At 38.7% G+C, this 21,782-nt stretch overlaps 1 protein-coding gene across 1 annotated transcript in view; it reads left to right on the top strand.

The window, feature by feature from the left end:
• Window positions 1-21,782, top strand: part of MMP23B (matrix metallopeptidase 23B) — a 344,346-nt gene that overhangs the window by 93,167 nt on the left and 229,397 nt on the right. The window contains exon 3 of the mRNA XM_044061757.1: window positions 14,776-14,915. Within this exon, the coding sequence (XP_043917692.1) occupies window positions 14,776-14,915 (140 nt within the window). The remainder of the gene's footprint in view (window positions 1-14,775; window positions 14,916-21,782) is intronic.

Raw genomic sequence — 21,782 nt, 5'->3', positions numbered from 1 at the left:
ATTTATTTAATAAAATTAAATTAAACAATTATTTATTCAGAAATTGCTATTTAGCAATGTCGGTCGAGTGGGCGTTCGAAAAACATACGTTGAATGGGCGTTCCTTCATTGAAGGTCGGGCGTCGGGCTGGCAACTTGACACCATAAAAAACAACTGTCAATCATTAGCGGACCAGAGTTCCGCTGTGGCGACCCCTAACCGGGAAAAGCCGAAAGACAAACAACAACATATTTTCATTTCTTGAATGACTGCATTCTGAGAAATATTTATGGATGATACTTGTTTTTAATGCTTGCTGTACCACATGAATTCCTAACTGCACTACTACTTTACTGCAGCAGTAAAAAATGATTTTACTGCTTCACTCACATACCAGTGTAGGCATCATTGACATAATATATAAAATGCATTTCCTTGCACTTTAGTAGTGCATTGTAATATACCGGCATTCATTTGTCTTGTTTTACTACACTTGCTGTGGACTGATGGTCTGACGGTAATCTGTCAGACAGAAACTTGGTATTGCATTAATGAATGGAAAATATTTTTAAAGCATGTATCTGTATATGACTTTTCATGTGTTTCATACTTTCAAGTGCTCTGAACAAGTCTTGCAGTTCTTTGCTAGTGCTTTTGTCTGCTATATGATATCCACCTCAGCTGTGGAGATGTGAAAAAAAGAGAAAAAGAAAGTTGCTTACTCTATTTGTGTGCAATTTATTAATGCCCTGAAGCAGTCCACTGTCTTTTCCTGAGGAAATGTAGCATATTGTTGTGTAAATGTGTGACTTAGCCTTGGTGAAGTATTTCTTGCAAAACTATGGTAAAGTTGAGAAGGTATTCCTTCTGGAAAGCCTATCATGGTATATGCTTGCTTCATGACGATTATGGGGTGTAACTTTAATAAATTGTTACAGCAACTACTAAAAATTCCTAAGCTGATGTATTCATAGGCATCACAGTGTCTGTGAAGGGGTGTGGAGGTTTAGGTATTAATGTATTAATCTGTTTCAGAAACGTATGCTGCCATGGCAACATCAACTGATAGTTTTAGGAAGAAAGGTCACAGCCCTTCAAAGGCTGCTAACTTTACAAAGAATTTCAAGTAACCAGTCTAAGCTGCAATAAAATATTCACATCATTATTTATCTATGTGTATGTGACTTTTGTCATTAGGTCTATGGTATGGTAATTCACTATTTAATTGTCTCTGTTATTCAGGATGGCCTAAAGTACGTCAGTATGCAATAATGGAATCATACTTAATCATACCTCTCAACCTCTCAAAGCAAGAAATCTGGACAAAGCCATAAATAAAAGTGTGACAAAGGCCCAAAAATAGGGACAGTTTTTGAATATTACTCTTACAAACTTAGAAAGTTGATAAAATAGCAGGTTTTGCATTAGCATGAATTTTCTGAAGGGTATGAAGTCTGAAATTCAAATGTCTGTCATTATTTTCTAACCTCAGTCCTTAATGATTTGCCAATAATTTACCAGACTACCACAATTTCATGAAAAACAGACCAAAAATATGTGGCAAAAATCAGAACATTCTGCAAAAATCTAAATAATTGAGTGGTATGCACTTAATATAAAGTTGTGCAGCCATTTTCTGCACAGTCGCCACCCTCATACCAGCTTGGGTGTGGTGCCTTCATCTATTCAGCTATTTTTTGAAGTAAAGGAAACTTCTAGAAATCACAAAAAAAATATGTGTATAGATAGCATGGTGGAAAAATTACATTACCTTTCAGAGTACAAGTTGATTTTTTTCCTGTGACTAAACAGAAAAATGTATGAAACAATTAATACACAATTACTACCACTCTATTACTGATTTGCAATGCTTAACAAATGCAGCAAATAAACATGTCATACGAAATAGTTCATGTACGACTCTCACATGGCAGGATCAATATATCTTCTACACAGAAATGAAACATTTAATTTTTACTGAAAGTGAATTAATGGGCCTTAAAGGTAGATTAACTGACAGAGGATATAATACTACTGAAATTAATCTAGAACTAAATGATGTATACCAATTACGTTCCTCAAAGGCAGAACCTTATTTTGGGCCTAGAAATTTTAATGATAATTTTGATAGAAGTATGAAGCATAAAGAAGATGTTAAATTCTCTACATATTATTCTTCTGATTATTCAGAGCTTAGGGAAGTGATTGGTAAATACTGGGACATTCTACGTGTAGATAATGATCTCAAGCAGATTGTTGGGGATGAACCTAAATTTCTATATAGAAATAAGAATAATTTAAAAAGAAGGCTTTGCTATCCTACGTCTAGCTGTAAAGATAAACATGAAGGTTACACTAAGCCATGTGGCAACTGTAATTTTTGTTCACTTATTGACAGTACAATGCATTTCTTTCATCCTGATTTGCAAACAACATTTAATATATATGCCCAAGCTGACTGTATGACATCACATGTCGTATATTTAGCTGTCTGTCAATCATGTTCCTCATTCTACGTAGGCAAAACCAATCGCCCACTGAGAGATCGAATGAGGGAGCATGTGTATCATATGAAAAGGGCACTCTACATAATGCACTGGCTAAGCACTTTATAACTCATGATTCTGAGCACACATTTTTATTCAAAGTATTGGAAGTAATAGTCCCTAATCCAAGGGGAGGTGATATAAAAACCTATACTGAAGCAAAAGAAACAGAATGGATTATTCTGTTGAAAGCTGATAAAGACCATGGGCTGAATGAAAGAGCTTCAATTAAACCAAAATTGAGACAAAGGAGAAATATTAAATAATATGTGTTTTTATATGTTCATACTGTGTATTTTTATTTAGCACATTTTATTAAGCATGCTTTAAGCAATGTTTTTATGTGTTCACAAGTGCTTGAATTAGTATATATATATATATATATATTTGATGATTTTATGCAGTCTCTTTAAAAGCTATAATTAATAGATTGCTTAAGTACTTAATTAGTGCACTCAGAGAAGTATATATTACAGAGACTTTTATTGAGTATGTGTTGGATCTGAAGAAGCTACATAGTGAAAGTGCTTATCCTGTCTGTTTTCCTGTCTATTTTGGATTAAAGCTGGAGTTTTTACATCATATACCTTTGGATTTTTTTATTTGGTGATTGGTTCCTGCTAACGCTGTGGTTTACCTTTGTTCAAGATTATTTAATTTTTACTGCCTTGAATAATACATTAAAACAGATTTCTAGTATACATATACATATTACACTGAAATATACACACGCATATGCATAACACATCTATATAAAATACTTGTGTGTCTGTGTGCATATTTGTGTACATACAAATATCTGCAGATATAAACATAAAGAAAAACAAAAATATAAAGCTGTGTATGTGTGTGTGTATACAACTATATTGTATATGGAATAAAATACAATACTTTATGTCACACTGCCATTTCTGAGTATTGATATGATTTATATAGACGTATGTGTTGTACAGGGTTTGTACAGTACTGAGCTTCAAAAATGTAACCACAGCATGCCCTGCTGGCTTAGAACAGAAATGTATAGAAACTATTGTAATTGTGTGATATATATTTTTAACAGCAGAAACTAGAACATACATAGTTAACTTGCAAAACTTAAGAAAATAAGTTGAAATTAAATAGTTTTATGATTTTGCTATAAAGTTATCTCTCAGTCTCAGTTCAGTAGCAGGCACAATGTCTAGAGCTAGAAGTTTTTTGTATTGTCTCAAAAGAAAAGTAATTACTAGGTTTGAGATGCAGAAGTGTTTTATTGCTTTATGATATCCTAGCAGCTACACAGTTCTGAGCAAGCATCTGAGAGATATGTATTTTTTACACAGAGATGTTAAATTCAGTTAGTTTCTGACAAAAGGGGGTTTAGCTTGGAAACTGAAGTCAGGTGACAAAAAGTGATGTCATCCAAGCTAACCCAGCAGTAATACTTGATATTAATTTAAGAACTCTCTCAGAGAGAGACTGGGCATTTTGTATTTTGTCTTGGACCTACCAAGAACATTCACTCATCATCACCATCTGCACTTGCCTTGCTGGAAGCAAGTTTTTAGGGCTTAGTAACTTTTAGATATAGATAGGAATATAGTAAAAATTAGTTTAGATGTCTTCTGTATTTATTTGAGACTGTCCTGCAATGTTGTTTTAAATATTTCCTGTGATTTTGAACTCTGACGTTACTGTGTTGATTTACTGAGTATTGTCTTGTTCTTTTATTATTTATTATTAAATATATTTAAACCTGTCTTTGTGTCTGATATTTGTGAGACATATTTAAGCTCTTGAAGTACTTGCATATGTATTTGGTGACACTGTACAGGCCACTCCTAAATAGCCTTTCTCTTGGTCAAACTACCATTTGGATTATTAGTAACATTACACAGCAGGATTGTACACCCCTTGTTAAGGGCCTGAAGTAGGTGATAAAGAGTTGGCTGGTGGCAGGTGGAACTACCTTATAGTCTGGGCAGAAGGGGGCATCACTACTAAGCCTGTGCCAACCTTTCCCAGGTGTGTGTTTGTGTATAAATCAAATCTCAAAGTGTGTGTGTGTGTCAGCTACTTGGATAGGGACACAAAGCACTGGTTGGGCAGAGAGAGTGTTGGGAGGACTTGGCTTGGAACCCTGGCTAAGGACTCAACTCTATAGCTGTGCCAGTAGGGAGTCTTACTGGGGATCTGGAGAAAGAGGGAGAAACTAGCCCCAGACTGACTGCGATCTCTGTGTAGTCTTAAGGGAAACTGCACCTTCCTGTGTGTGTACTTGTCATCCTCCCAGTGTGCACGTCCCCCACTGTTGCCAGTAGTGAGGATTGAGGCTCCTTGATTACTGGGCCAGTAATTGGTGGACAGTGGCGGGATATCCACATCACATATTAATTGGTTGACAGTGGTCAGTGGTGGGATAGCCATATCACATATTAATTAGCTTGTAGTAGTGTGGATATTGAATTCCTGTAGCCTGTGAACAGTGGTCACTGAAAGTGGTTGTACTCTCAATCAGCCATGCAGTGAACATTTTGCATTTCATATCACAATTGCTTTATTTATTTTTTTATTGTTAGTTAGTCAGGGAGGGCAGGCAAGCATGTCAGCAGAGGAGTATGGCAAGCTGACAAAGAGCCATTTGGCTGAGATGCACCAGGTTCTGTGTGAACTACAGGAAATTAAATAGACAAACAGAGTCAGATGCTTACTGCATGCCTAGGACAGATGAAGCCCTAGAGCAGCTGTGTAGTGCTAAATATCTTCCCACCACTGATCTTACCAAGGGTTACTGGCAGGTTTTCTTGACTCACAGTGCTAGACAGAGGTCAAACTTTGTGACTCCTTTTGGCTTGTATGAGTCCACGAAGATGCCCTTTGGGATGAAAAATGCCCCAGAGGCGTTCCAAAGGCTGGAAGATCATATTTTAGCAGGAGCAGGAGATTTTGCCCTTGCATACCTGGATGATATTGCCATCTACAGCCATTCCTGGCAAAAGCACCTTTAGCATATCAGGAAGGTGCTGGGCAGACTACAGAGGGCAGGGTTGACCATTAAGCCCAGCAAATTTCAGGTGGGTATGGCAAGGTCTCCTACTGGGGACATAGAGTCGGGAGTGGTAAGATCAGGCCAGAACCTGCCAAAGTGAAAGCCATTCAGGCATGGCCTGCTCCTGTTACCAAAAAGTAGGTGAGGGCATTCTTAGGGACAGCAGGGTACTGCAGAAAGTTTTTCCCCAATTAAAGTACCATAGCTGCGCCCTTCACAGACTTGACAAGGAAAAACAGGCCAGATAAGGTAGTGCGGACTCCAGAATGTGAGCAGGCATCCCAGAAGCCTAAAGGAGCTTTGGGAGGACCCCCTGTGTTATCCAGTCTAGATTACAACAAAAAAATTGTTGTGCAGGTGGATGCTTCAAACCATGGGGTGGGGGCTGTACTCAGCCAGGTCTCCTCAGAGGGAGAAGAGCACCCAGTGGTATATCTCAGTCACAGGCTCCAACCCAGGGAGGAATGCTATGCAGCTGTAGAAAAGGAATGTCTAATCATAGTGTGGGCACTGCGGAAACTTCAGCCTTATCTGTATGGAAGGAAATTCACTGTAGTTACAGACCACAATCCCTTAACATGGCTACATCGAGCCAGCCAGCAAAATGCCAAGTTACTAAGGTGGAGCCTAGTGTTGCAGGCATATGATATGACAGTGCAGCACAGCAGTGGGGTTAGTAATGCCAACACAGAGGGGCTGTCAAGACAGAGAATGGGGTGAGTTATTCCCAGACAGTCAACCCTCTCAATTAGAATTTCCCAAGGGTCACTTGAAAAACTACCTTGAGTTTTCAGGGGAAGAATTGTCACACTGCCTGACCAGCTATCTGGACTTTTGTAAATAATTATCTGGTATTTGTGAATATTCATATGATTTATAAATAAGTATGTGTTGTACAGGGTTTGTACAGTACTGAACTTCAAAAATGTAACCACAGCATGCCCTGCTTGCTTAGAACAGAAATGTATAGAAATTATTGTGATTGTGTGACTATATATTTTTAACACTAGAAACTAGGACATACAGAGCTACCTTGCAAAACTTCAAAAAAATAAGTTGAAATTAAATTGTTTTATGATTGTGCTATAAAGTTATCTCTCAGTTTCAGTTCAGTAGCAGAGATAGAAGTTTTTTGTATTGTCTTGAAAGAGAAATAATTACTAGGTTTGAGATGCAGAAGTAGTTTATTGCTTTATGACTTCCTAGCAGCTGCACAGTTCTGATAAACATCTGAGAGATATATATTCTTTACACAGAGATGTTAAATTCAGTTTCTGACAAAAGGGTGTTTAGCTTGGAAACTGAAGTTAGGTGACAAAAAAATTATGCAATTTAAGAACTCTCCCAGAGAGAGACTCATCATTTTGTATTTTGTCTTGGACCTAGCAAGAACATCCACTCATCATCACCATCTGCACTTGGCTTGCTTGAAATAACTTTAAGATGTAGATAGGAATATAGTAAAGATTAGTTTAGATGCCTTTTGTATTTATCTGAGACTGTTCTGCAATGTTGTTTTAAATATTTCCTGTGATTTTGAACTCTGAAGTTACTGTGTTGATTTACTGAGTATTGTCTTGTTCTTTTATTATTTATTATTACATATATTTAAACTTATCTTTGGGGTTGATATTTGTGAGACATGTTTAAGCTCTTAGGGTACTTGCATATGTATTTGGTGATACTGTGCAGGCCACTCCTAAATAGCCTTGCTCTTGGTCAGACTACCATTTGGATTATTAGTAACATTACACAATAAAAACTAAATGAAAACTCCAGCCAAGCTAGAACTTCCAATGAGTGACCTCCCAAACCTCCTGTGACAGAGGCACATGGGATATATGCAAATGACCCTTATGAACATCAGGTTGTTCAGCTATATCCCATGTGCCTCTGTCACAGGAGGTTTGGGAGGTCACTCCTTGGAAGTTCAAGCTTGGCTGGAGTTTTCATTTAGTTTTTACTGATTGTTTTTTCAGTGTGACCTTCTCACTCTTTGTTTTAATTTGTTAGTTGGGATATTTTGCAGTCACCCTAATGATAATGGACATTAGCTGGGTATAACAACCTGTGTGTTTCTTATGCTTAGTCAAACACTCTGCTTGTGCTATGCTAATGAGGTCATAACAAGGCCGAAATATGCATATCCATAGCTAGTGGGGTTTGACTTTATTGGCCTGAAATTGTCCATTAAAACGACTTCAAACATAAAAGTCATGGGCAATCAGAATCGCCATATAGCTGAAGCACCTGATGTTCATAAGGGCCGTTTGCATATATCCCATGTGCCTCTGTCACAGGAGGTTTGGGAGGTCACTCATTGGAACTTCTAGCTTGGCTGGAGTTTTCATTTAGTTTTTACTGATTGTTTTTTTCAGTGTGACCGTCTCACTCTTTGTTTTAACATTACACAGTAGGATTGGACACCCCTTGTTAAGAGCCTTAAGTAGCTGATAATGAGTTGGCTGGTGGCAGCTGGAACTACCTTATAGTCTGGGCAGAAGGGTCATAGCTTGTAAACCTGTGCCAGCATTTCCCAGGTATGTGTTTGTGTATAAATCAAATCTCAAAGTGTGTGTGTGTGTGTGTGTGTGTGTGTGTGTGTGTGTGTGTGTGTGTGTGTGTCAGCTACATGGGCAGGGACATGATGCACTGGTTGGACAGAGAGAGTTTTGGGATGACTTGGCTTGGAGCCCTGGCTAAGGACTCAACTCTATAGCTGTGCCACTTAGAAGTGTTATTGGGGATCTGGAGAAAGAGGGAGAAACCAGCCCTGGATTGACTGTGATCTTTGTGTGCTCTTAAGGAGAATTGCACTTTACTGTGTGTGTGCATATCATCTTCCCAGTGTGTACGTCCCCCGCTATTGCCAGTGATGAGGATCGAAGCTCCTTTATTACTGGGCCACTGCAGATGTGTCACACTTTATTTAAGAACTCTGACACTCTTTCCTGGAACTCTAAAACCCACCACCCTGCTGGTACCACCTTCACCGCTGCAGGTGCCGTACCTGTAATGCACCTGCTCTATGCAGTGCTGATCCCTGTAAGGGATGACAGATGATCCCCCAACTCCTCCCAAATATATATTTTTCCCATTTGGAGCTACTGGTGACCTGCTCCAATTTCTGTAGGTACAGCTTCTGCAGTAGGTAGAAGAGGATTTTGGAATCCTTGATAGACCAGCTTGAGGCTTGAGGCTTGACCCTGGGCTGTAACAGATGTCATTCCCCCAAAGTGCCAGTATAGGAATATATATATATATATATATATATATATATATATATATATATATATATATATATATATATATTATATGCAGAAACCACACCCTCTAGGATGTGACATTAATCACTCTGCCCACCGCATACAGCCATATAGGGCTGCTACCTATTGAACTGATACTTGTGCAAAGGTTTGCTGTAATAACAAGACATGTAGTTCCATGCAGTTCTTTTTTCCATTTCCATTAATTAAATAAATGGAAAGCTTCCTAGACTGTAGTGTCAGGAAAGAAGTTTGTCTCATGCAGTTTTTCTTATTTTCTAAGTAGTAGTAATATTCTTTGAATGCAATGTCACATTTGTGTTTTACATGTGTTTTAGGATGTTAATACGTGCTGAATTTGATTCCTGTAGTACTTTTTTTCATACAAGTAATTCTGGTAAAATACAGGAAATGTTGTAATTTAGTGGTGTTTTGTGACATTTCTTTTTTATCTTCTAGCAGGTAAATAATATTTATAACCCTGTGGTACGAACAGTGAAGGAGAAGTAAGATAAGGTGGAGTAACAATGGTCAGACAGAGTTAAGTCTGGGTTTACCAGTCTTAGAAATGCATACGTAGCATGCACAAAGTATAGTATGTTTGAGTGCAGCTGAGGTGCATCTGGTGGTCCTGTGCATGCATTCATAAGTGCAGCTCACCCATGGCAAGCCGAATGCATTAATTAAAAGAGGGACTACACATGTGTGAAACAATGCGATTCAAAATGCTCATTGCAGTTGAATCTAATTTACACAATAACTTCTTAAACCATTCCCAACTTACTCGGATTGGTTTAAGACTGCCAGTATTGGCTTTGTTGGACTCTGCGCTTCCATGACAGTCCATGACAAGCATGAAAAAGCTAAAACCATTTATAAAAATGAGGATAAAGTATAAATAATCAGACAAAGGCAGTTGTCTGCATAATTCGCTGTGACATCTTCAACATTAGCCAACATTTACTGGCAAGATATGTCAATTAATGGTATTTTTATGGATTAAAGTGACATCTTTGAGAAGGTGTAACGTCATTTTCAGTGACGTCTACATGAGTCAAGCTGCTTGCCACTGACAACAGTCTCTGCCAATGTATAAAGGGCAGATATAGACTAAAGACCAGGTGATTTAATTAATGAATGAAATTTATGACATAATACATAACCTACTGACTACCACAACCTCATAACCAACATATACAGGCATATGTAATATGATTGCAACAGAGAAGTATAAAGCACAGGCACTATGGAAAAACAGTAAAAAAACGCAATCTAAAAGTAGCGGTGCAATATAACTATCACAATTTATGTGTATTTGTGTAATGCAGTGGTATGCATTGTCCACATTTGTTGAAAGTATCATACAAGGATAGTAGGTGTCACTTTGTCACATTTGACTGAATATGTGATTGCAGGTTACAACATCCACAAAACAAACACTACTAGATTAATTAATTTCACTCTAGTGATGCCTGAAGGTGTTTCTGCAGTTATATAGGACTAATGCCTCTATGCACCAAATATTGTTTTTTCATGCTCACTTTAATAATTCCAAAACCATGCTACACACAAAGTATTAAAGTATTTCACCTTAAAGCGTACACAATGGCAAACAGAACTGCGTTGATATTTGACCTTTGTCTAGTGCAGATAAAGGGATATTAATTATTGTGCATATAAATATTTATTTATATTGTCATATATTTCATGTGGATCTAAATATCTCAACAAACAAGTAGCACAAATAGAACTGTTTAGCCTCATATAAAAGTTCAAAGCTGGTAGAATAAAACGTTGCTTACAATATATGTGTAACTTAAGTGGTTGCTGAGATATTGTATGTTGTTTACAATATATTAATCATTTAGTAGTTTCTATTACTTATAAAATCCAGTTTAAGACATAGAATCTAAAAACTACTACCACTATAAACATAGTTTGTGCTGAAGAGTTTGATATTTACATTTCTTTAATAACACATATGGTTCCAAAAATATAAGCATTTGCTTGAAATGTGAGGACATAATATGATTTTTATCAAAAAGCTTATACTCTACCCATTGGAAGTTACAGTGAAACTTCCAGAGCTACATTTCATGGAATGAGTTAAAAGGCCTAAAATCTGTTTGCAACATAAATAGGGCATGCTGGAAAGACAGATATGTTTTTCAGAAAATTCCCATTCTCTGGAATAGGCTCCTCATCATGTGAAGCAGAGTTCCTCCCTATCCCTATTTAAGTGCAACTTGGACCTATGGATGGGTAATCGGAAATTCACCCCTACTGTGGTGCATATGTCGCTGATGAATAGAGACAGTCAGTAAATCTCCCCTATAAATCAAATATAAATCAAATTTGTGAGTCACATTTGGGTTGCATGGCTAGGTTTTCAAGGGCCCTAGTGGTTGTCAGACTAGTATACACCTATGAACCTATGAAGAGGGAACAAGACACAGAGCAGACAACTTCAGTTAGAAGCATAGCTGGTTCAAATAGCATTACTATGAATCAGTACTTCATCCCATCAGCTCTTCTAGTGAAGAGCAAAAAAAAACAGTTGCTGCAGTTTATACCATGCCTGCATAGGATGCTACAGTACTCTGGTTTTAGTTATTTATTTATTTTTTTACTGTAGTGAACTGTTTGCTTCAATGTAGCAAGCAGTTGCTACAGTTTAGACCACACATGGAGCGCTGCAGCACCCAGGTTTGACCGCAAATGCGTTTAAAACTGGTATTACATTAAAGAGCTATTGGACTGGCTGATTGCACCCCCCCCCCCATTTAGTTGTCCCTCTCACTCCACCATAGCTATACTAGTGACTTCAGTCCTGAGGAGAATCACATCCTTATGGATGCTCTGAGAACAAATGACAAATGCCTTTTTTGCAAAATAGGGGCCAAAACAGGCAGAGACAGCTCAGACATGGAATCAAATAGTGGTTTATATCAATTCTGTAGGGGCAAAGGAACTGTGTCTAGGTACAGTACAGAAAAAGAGCCAATGACATGGTGGGATGAGCTAAAACAAAAACTAGGCAGAATAAAATTGCACTTAGCAGCAATGGTGGTGTCCCAACTATACTCCAACCTTTAACACTGGATGAGGAGTACCTTCTCTGTGGTGGTGGATAATAATTTTGATGCAGATGAGGATGCTGTAGGAATCATCCAAGGGGGGGTTTCACATCAATATGTGCCATGCCATAGTTCCCAGCCCACCCTACTGCCACAGAATGTCAGTTAGACATGGTTAAAGTACCGTAGGAAATACATGAGTAATTTCACCAGTACATGAGAATGACTGTGACCAGGGACAATGTCAGGATGATCATGCTCAACATGGTTGCACACATGGCATCCGTGTCATCCTCTATGTGCACACAAGCAAGGACTTACCAGACACACATTGGGAACACAGCTGGGCATGAACAAGGGACTGGCAACATGCATGGTAGGTGAGTAGGCTAGACAGCACTTGTATTTGAAGAAAGTGCTGCAAGCATTCATATGGATTCCTCCAAGAAAAAGGCAGCCAGGCCTTATTAAACTTCCATAACACATCACAGTCAAGGTTCTGCCGCACAGTTAGGTCATTGTCAATAGTTTTTCTAGAATCCAGTAGATTATACTATTGGACTGACTCAACATTAAACTTACAAGCCTGCACTTGTTCATGATCTGTGGGACCATCACCCATGCTCTCCTTAAGGGATATTGTGTATGTGTCTGACACCTCCCAAATCTAACTTACTGTCTTTAAATCAGTAAGAGGAAAACAATACTCACACAGCAGTCCATTTACACACATGACTACTGCAAAATTTCTTACTTGAATCTGAAAAACACAAAGCAGAAAGTACCAAAGGGAAAAAAAGAGAGAAAAAAACAATTCTTCTAACGTAGGCAGTTTTTGTCCCTTAACAATCAGAATAGTCTGTTCTGGACATTGTAGTTCAAAGTAAGAATACAGCCGTAAATGCATCACAGCACCTGCTTTTCAGCACTCTGTCCCTGCTAGTGAAACTAGCACTTGTGCTGCTTACCCTTTGCACTGTGCAAATGATGACTGATGACACTGTTGTGAACAGCATCATTTCTATTGGTAAAATCTGATGTACAGTGTAAGCTGACCATGCACCACACTACATAGCCCACAAGAACACTGCATGAATGCATCAAGTAGCATCTTTGTACATGGTGAATGTCATGGCAGATAGCTGTGGACTAGATGCCTCCTGTTTGTCTGCACAGCTGTATACTGTACGCAAGCCTGCCTAAGGTGTTGCTGTGCTAGTGCTGTCAGCTGGCCACTGTCGCTATTGTCACTGGTAAGAGAAATGATGGAGGGATCTGGAGGGCCACTATCAGTGTCTAGTTATGATATTTGCTCACCAAACTGATGTATGATCATTTTGTGTGTAATGCAGCAGACAGTAAACATACTGCATGCAGTAGGAGGCCAGCAAAGTGACCATGAGCAATCCTACCACGCAAGAAAAGGTGGAAGAATGAGCTTGTGTGCCAGATGTATGAGAATCATGGTCACTGCTCGGATGTGGGCTGAGACATTTGTGATGCATCCCCATGCATCACACAGGCTGCCTGGATGTTGATAGAACTGTAGCCCTTTCTGTTTGGTATTGATTCGCCCTGTGGTCCAGATGGGGCCATAATGGCAAGATGGGTGCAGTCCATTGCATCAAGTACATCAGAAAATTATGCCATCCCATAGAAAGCATGCACAGTATTGGATCAGTCCTGGGGTGACATTGGAAAATAGATGTACTGATTCACATGTACCAAGAGTATGTTGAAGAACTGCTGAAGTTTCCTCAAAGCTGAATCCTGTGAGATATCCAACATGTCCCCATTTTCTCTTTGGAAATTCAAAGTGACAAGTAAAGTGAGGGCTATACACACCTTCGCATCCTCAGGTATAGACAGGCCACCCATCTCCCCAGTCCACATCATTGGGCCATACAAACTAATCAAAGACCATAGTATGTCCTTGTCCATTTAAAATCTAGCTAGGATTTCTTGATCAACAAAGTTTAGATGGATTAGCCTTTGTCTGTACTGACTTCTTGTTGGCCAGCGAGTGCTGTTGGGTGCACCTACCTATATTATAGATTACTGTGCCCATCATGACAGCCTACCTCTTCACACAAGCTGGGCATGAAATATTTAGTATAAGAGTGAACACTAATGGGGTGCTACTATATAATATTCTAGGTTATGCATGCAAAACATGTTTTGATACCATTTACCTTTAAATTTGCACATTTTTCATATAGAAGATTAAATGTGATTACCCCTGCCATGTGCCCTTGATAGTTATATATTCTATACCGGGATACATTCAGAATGTCGAATATTCTAATTATGAAACACAAATGATCAATGGAAAAACACTGAATCGCAAAATGTCAACCCGCTTTTTTCCCTTTTGTTAAAAAGCTAATGGTGTGTCGCCCAAGATTGTGTACAGTGAGACTGGGTTTTTGCCCTTTTCCCACTATTGTGTAATCTCAGAGTTGGTATATGTAATTAGCAGGGGTTGTGTCCCACCATGGAGGGTGGAGGGAGCTTGACCCCCCCCCCCCCACATAGAATGTCTTGTCTTCATTTTTTGTGGTCAACATTTTGTAATTTGACATTTTTCTGTCGATCATCTGTTTTGATATTCAGAAGGTTTGAGATTCTGAATGTATTACCTTATACCATATACAGGTGTATGAGTGAATATTCATTAGATACAACAATCATTACATCATTTCTTGACTGGTCAGTATCAACTATAAGTAGTTGTAATGACTAGTGAATATTGGTATGAAAGTCTGCATATATCAAAGACAATTGTTTTACTGTGAAATGTATGTAGCATTAACTTGATGCACACAATGTAAATTATTTCTATGTACCAGAATAAACTTGTATTGTTCTTCCTTTGTAGGATTTTGTCATATCCTAGCAACCTTATAAATGAAAGTGACACAGAAAAAGGAATTAGAGCTGCCTTTGGGATGTGGAGTGAAATCTCTCCATTCAGTTTCAGACAAGTTCCTGCAGACAAGCCAGCTGATATTAATATAGGTAGGGAAGTCAATTAAAACTGTACAGAAATCTGCACTGTTATATTTTGTCAGCATGATAAGTAATAATGTTTCTTCTTTACACAGTTAGTGAAAAAAATGGGTATGCATAAGATGGAGTTGAAGGTATGAGTATTTTATGTCATGAGAGAGTCCCAGCACCATTCAAAGAGCTACTAAGCCTGTTGTGGACAAGGAACAAACTGAATATTTGCTGGGATTCATAGACAGGTTGTGTAATTTCAAATTCTGCTAGTGCTCACGAATCCCAGCGGTGGCGGACATCAACACTAATTTCTCTGTCACCCTGCTCTGCCTGACCCCATGGAAAGGCTTGCATTGCTTCACGACTGCTCCTTAAAACATACTGAAACCACCAGCAGTCTTCTAATAATTTTTAAAAAAGGAAACAAGGACATCAACACTAATTTCTCTGTCACTCTGCTCTGCCCGACCCCACGGAAAGGCTTGCATTGCTTCACGACTACTCCTTAAAAACATACTGAAACCACCAGCAGTCTTCTAATAATTTTTTAAAAAAATGGAAACAAGGTTGTTACTTTTAATATTTTTCTGCTTAATTTAACTGAAACTAAGGTAATGTCCCACTCAGGAATCAGCAGCACTGGCAGCAATCTATTAGGCTTTCTCCTTACCCATGCAATTAGTAGATTAGTAGTCACAACTAAGTACAGACTAATATTCAAGGATAGTGTAAGGAAACCTTTATTTGCACGCTTACCCCAATTTGTGTTGTATATCTGATCTGTCCTGAACAGCAAATACAGATTGTCTCTGTAATCTCAAGATCTGGTGTGAGGTCACATGACAGCAGACACACCCAATCAAAAGAAAGCATCCCTTAGTTACCTCAGACTATGGAAGCGAGATATTAAATCTCCTTTGTCTTGCGCAATTTATTTCTTGATTTCAAATTCTGCTAGTGCTCACGAATACCGGCGTTGGCGGTATGACTTCCCCTATCTAATTTAACTGTACTATTCTGTAAAATTGCTAGTGCAACTATCTGGTATTACTGCTCTGTTCAAAAGAATGTCATGTTTTCTGTATTCACAACTTTGCTAATTGAAATTGTAACCAGTAGTACTGTTATACAAAACAAAATGGCAGTAGAGTAACTAGTCTCGGTAACACGTGGTCATTGACTCCAACTTTCCAGTACACACTCTGTTGTCACGACCTATAGCGGGCCTACAAACAAACCAGCTAAAACTGTAAATCCTCTCACTAGGTAAAGGCAAGTGTTCTTTACCTTACGCAGGTATAGAGCATATAGAAGGCTGTATACAAATTATGTTTACTGGGTCTTAACAAAGTGAGGCACATAAGGTTTGTTAAGCAGTCAGCTATACTAGCTACAAGTGTTTATTTGTTAGAAAAGGCAGATGGTTTTTACAGACCTATCATAAGGAATGTTATGCAGTTAGATAATTAGTTACTAGCATTCTTCTTCTAGTTGTTATAAGAAGGTCAAAGGATATCATAGACTTGCTTTAAGGCTGCATGCTGCTTCCTCTCTCATATTTGCAAGGGGAATGTGTAACTTATCTGTAACCTTAGTAAGGATGATAGACAGGAGAATGTTATTGTTATGAGTTTAGCACCGGTACTAAGTCTACCAATACATATGACCTCTGTATATACTGTTATATTATATTGTAGTCATTGAAAACCTACATGTGTGCTATATTATCTAAGCTATAGAGAACTTGATAAGTGACTGAATTTGCTTACTACACTGTTCTAACTTATAGCTATATCTCTCCTCTCTCTTGTCCCAGGACATCAACACTAATTTCTCTGTCACCCTGCTCTACCCAACCCCATGGAAAGGCTCACACTGCTTCATGACTGCTCCTTAAAACATACTGAAACCACCAGCAGTCTTCTAATAATTTTTAAAAAAGGAAACAAGGTTGTTACTTTTAATATGTTTCTGCTTAATTTAACTGAAACTAAGGTACTGTCCCACTAGGGAATCAGCAGCACTGGCAGCAATCTATTAGGCCTTCTCCTTACCCATGTAATTAGTAGATTAGTAGTCACAACTAAGTGCAGACTAATATTCAAAGATAGTGTAAGGAAACCTTTATTTGCACGCTTACCCCAATTTGTGTTGTATACCTGATCTGTCCTGAACAGCAAATACATATTGTCTCTGTAATCTCGAGGTCTGGTGTAGCCCGCTCCATTCGGCTCATTCCGCTCCCCTACCCTACCCCCAATTCCCACCCACCCCACCACACCTACACTTATTGTAAACAGTAGGTTACCTGATAACCTACTTACACCAATCAGCCACCTGATCCAAACTCTACCTATCATATCTATCAGTTTCTTGCTACTAACTGCCCCAGCACATCCCCTAACTCCATACCAAATTAGTACACAGCATTAGTACAGACAGCATTAAATGGGCACACCTCCTCGCCTGCTCCTATTTCTTACACCTGAGGCCACAAACAACCTAGTATAACTCCAACATACAATGCAAATCACACTCCTTTCACACTTAACAGCTCTTGCTTCCCTCACCTTCCTCACATCAATTCATACCAATAGATCAATCCACAACACTTCCTACCACACAACAGATACTACTTGAAAACTGCAGTCTAACATACACTTCCACATCTGTTCCACACTATTTAAAGACAATTCCATACTATACACATATAAGACCTGCCAAACAGGAACTTATACTAGAAAAATACCATGTAAATCCCACAATGAAATAGCATACATAATCAAACAAATCATAACTCGTAGCAAAAGGCTACTTACTTCAGGGGACATACATCCAAACCCAGGACCATCCCACACCATACTTCCTAACAGGCAGAATCTGGCCTACTAATTATTAACCTAAATATCAGGAGTATCTCCAATAAACTCCCTGATTTTCATGTGTTCATAACCCAATACTCCCCAGACTTGCTGGCCATAACTGAAACCTGGTTGAAACCCAGTATCCAAAATGAAGAGATTCTCCCTCCCGGATATAACATCCTAAGATTAGATAGAACAGGGAGGAAGGGAGGTGAAGTTGCAATTCTTTTTAAAAATGCACTCAACCTCCTACCTTTACAAACCTTCCTACCAAAACTTCATAACACCGAAATCCTACGTTCAGTACTGGCTATAAACAATACAAAAAACATTAACATTCTCTGTAGCTACATCCCTCCAGGAAATAATGCCCCCACAATTGAGGAAACGCTTCAGTGGGCTAGGGATAACCTCCCACAATAAACTATCTTGCTAGGTGACCTAAATACTGACTGGTTAGCCTGTAATGCAAACAAACCTACCAACCACATCAACCTATTCGGTTTTTCTCAACTTATCAAAGAACTTACTAGAGTAGACAAAAAAATCCCACAAACAATCTATTCTTGACTGGACACTAGTGAATTACCCCATACAAAATTATAAAGCAGGTTGTCTACCAGATGGCCTTAGTGACCACCACCCTACCTTTCTCCTAAGGAAACGTAGCAACAACCCCAAACCCATAGTATATAGACAAGTCAGAGACACCCGCAAACTAAACACACAGGAACTAAACATTATACTAAAAAAATGTGACTGGTAACCATTACTAACTCTAGGAGTAGATCAGGCAGTAGATTACTTTAACAGTACATTTACCAGTGTTCTCAACACTGTTGCTCCCATCAGAAAAATTAGAGCTAAAGCAAACTATGTGCCATGACTGACTAGGGATACTAGAGCCCTGCTAAAGTCTAGGGACAAAGCCTGGAAACAATGGAAAAAGGAAAACTCTATCCAAACCAGACAAACCTACCAACAACTCAGGAATCAGGCCAAAAAGCAAACAATTCTTGACAAACAAAATTACTTCCTAGGTAAGCAAAATAAATACACAAAAGACCCCCCCAAAATTTTGGCAAGCCATAAACTCCCTACAAAAACCAGGCAAAACAACAATTCCCACTCCCACCTCCACCAATAATAATAATGACATTGCCTCCCAGTTCAATCATCACTTTATAGACTCTTTCCAGTCCTTATCCACACAATTACAAAGAAACAATCCCTCAACCACCACTACCAATAGTCCAAATAACCTGCCCTCTCTTATTCTCTCACCAGTCCCCACCTCCACAATCAAAAAACTACTCCTAAGACTTAAACCTATAACCCTAGCAGCTGATAATCTACCCGCCAGCTTCCTAAAAATGGCAGCAGATTCCATATCCTACCCTGTTTCAATCCTGATTAACCGATCTATCCAGGAAGCACATGTCCCACTCCTCTGGAAAATCTCTTATGTCATTCCCCTCCACAAAGGCGGCAATTCCTATGACTTCTCTAGCTATCGCCCCATAGCCATCCTGTCCCCCTTATCTAAACTACTTAAGAAGTGTATACACTCCCAAGTAATGCATTTCCTGACCACAAATAACCTTCTCTCTCCCACTCAACATGGCTTTCGCCCACACCATAGCACTAACACTGCTCTCCTCTCCTTTACTAATCTGGTGAACTAATACAGAAATGAGAACAATTATGTATCTGCAATCTTTTTAGACCTGTCCAAAGCTTTTGATATGGTCTCACACCCAATACTACTAGAATCTCTGGCCTCCCTCTCCTTTGCACCAACTACTACCTCCTGGTTCAAAAATTACTTGTCAAATAGACAACAATCTGTCCAATGGCAAGGTAAGCTATCTCCCCTACTCTCTGCTACCATAGGTGTACCACAGGGCTCAATCTTGGGCCCACTTCTTTTCTCTACTTTTACAAAAAATCTGCACACTTCCACCCTGCATGCCTCACTTATACAGTACGCAGGTGACTCAACACTTATCTGCTCAGCCTCACCTCTTACCACCTTACAAAAACTCACCCAAGAATCCTTTATCTCTGTTGAAAGTTGGATAATCAACATCCAACTAATACTAAACCCCAATAAGACTAAACTGCTCCTGTTCACCCCTAATAAATGTAAACCCTCCCCCCTCCTTCTCCATTAATTCTAAAAATGGCACCGTCATCTCTCCAACTTCCCATACTAAACTTCTCGGTGTAGAAATAGACACAAATCTCTTCTTTGATGTACATATAGCCCAAACCATTAAAAATGTAAACAAAAAAATAGGAACTCTCTATAAGCATAAAAAAATTCCTTACTGATAAGGCACGGATTTCTCTTGCCCAAACTCACCTACTTTCTACCCTTATGTATGTAGCTCCAGTTCTGACACACACTAGAAAAACTGACTTTGATAAACTTGAGTCATGCTACAATAAAATTGCAAAGTTTGCAAATAATTCCACTTTTAGAACATATCACTGTCGGGCACTAAAAGACTTGCAATGGGGTGGCCTAATGGTTAAGGTGTTTGCCTTACAAACACAAGGTGCAGGGTTTGAGTCTCACAAGGGATAACTGGCTAGGCTTAAAATGGCTTACAAGGGCAGTTAGCTTAGTACTAATCTATGAACCTATGAAGGGTTAGAACTCCCACAATTACTCAGCTAACATCAACTTGTCATTGCTTTCAATATCCTGAAATACCCCAATAAAACTCCTGCACTAAATCAACTACTCTCCTACTACTCTACCAATTGTCTCCTAGGCTTGGCCAACAAAGCTCTTCTCACTATCTCTTCAGCTAATAATACTGCTGGGAAAGCCCTTTTCTCTCACACCACTGCTAAAACCAGGAACAATCTCCCCTCCTCCATTACGTCTACTACAAACACCAAACAGTTTAAAAACGTACTTAAAACACACCTCACTAAGAATTGGACATGCCCTTGTATTACTTAAATATCCCTGTTTCTCCATTACTCTCCTGGCTCTCTCACTACTACTACCTACTTCACAGCCACAGGTAGTAAACATAAACCCTCAGTCTTGATTCCTTTTAATGTCTGTCTTTATAAAAAATGATCTTGTTGATGTCTAGCATCTCATTATGCTGAAGAACAATTTTTTTTATATAGCTATGTTACTTTAATGTTTTTCTGCAAAACTGTCTTACGTATTTGTTTATTGCAAAACTGTATGATGTATTTCTCTACTTCATTTGTGGAGCTTTTCTCCCCAGGCCAGAACTGTAAATGGACCTTGTCCAGTCAGACTAATCCTGGTTAACAAATGTAAAATAAAATAAAATAAAATAAAAATAAATAGGTTGCGTAGTATGTAGCTCATAGTTGTGTGGGAATTAGCCATGCATTGTTAGTAGGGAGCAAAAATGAACTGAAAAACTTATATAAAAATGACCGTACAATGGCATGCAAATGAAAATTGGTAAGGAATGTGTATAACTAAATATTGTTATTCATGCCAAATGAAATTTGGTAGGGAAAGTTTATAACTGAATATTGTTATTGCCCTTCTTTTCAATACTAAGATGCTTAGTTTATTTGGTGTTTTTCTTCCCAGCTTTCTGCTGAAAGGGGGCTGATTTCTAGCTCAGTTGGACTTCCCTAGTCAGCAAACTAAATAAATGACATACTAATATGTGCCTGCCTTGCTGCTAAAGGAGCAATTATGCTGAAAGCATACAAATTGCAGACAGTGAGAATGTGTGTGTGTTACAACATCACCTCTACTTGTCATACATTAGCAACTAGCACTGCCACTCCTTGTCTTTATGTGGGAGGTGGCATCCAACATCAAAGGAAATGGTACTGACAATTGGTGACATTCCACAATTTTATGGACCAGGAGATTATCAATCATTTCTGAATACCTCTGAATATTGTACAGAACTTGACTGACAAGTGCCACATGCACACAGAATCTAAATGAATGTGTGGCTACTTCATGTTTGTGGAGACCAAGGTATGTTTCTCTCTTTCTATT

The sequence above is a fragment of the Protopterus annectens genome, chromosome 2.part0 (genome assembly GCF_019279795.1).
Source record: "Protopterus annectens isolate FY-2018-M chromosome 2.part0, PAN1.0, whole genome shotgun sequence".
Lineage (NCBI taxonomy): Eukaryota > Metazoa > Chordata > Ceratodontiformes > Protopteridae > Protopterus > Protopterus annectens.
Note: the sequence above shows the minus strand (reverse complement) of the source record. Positions and strands in the feature narration are given on the sequence as shown.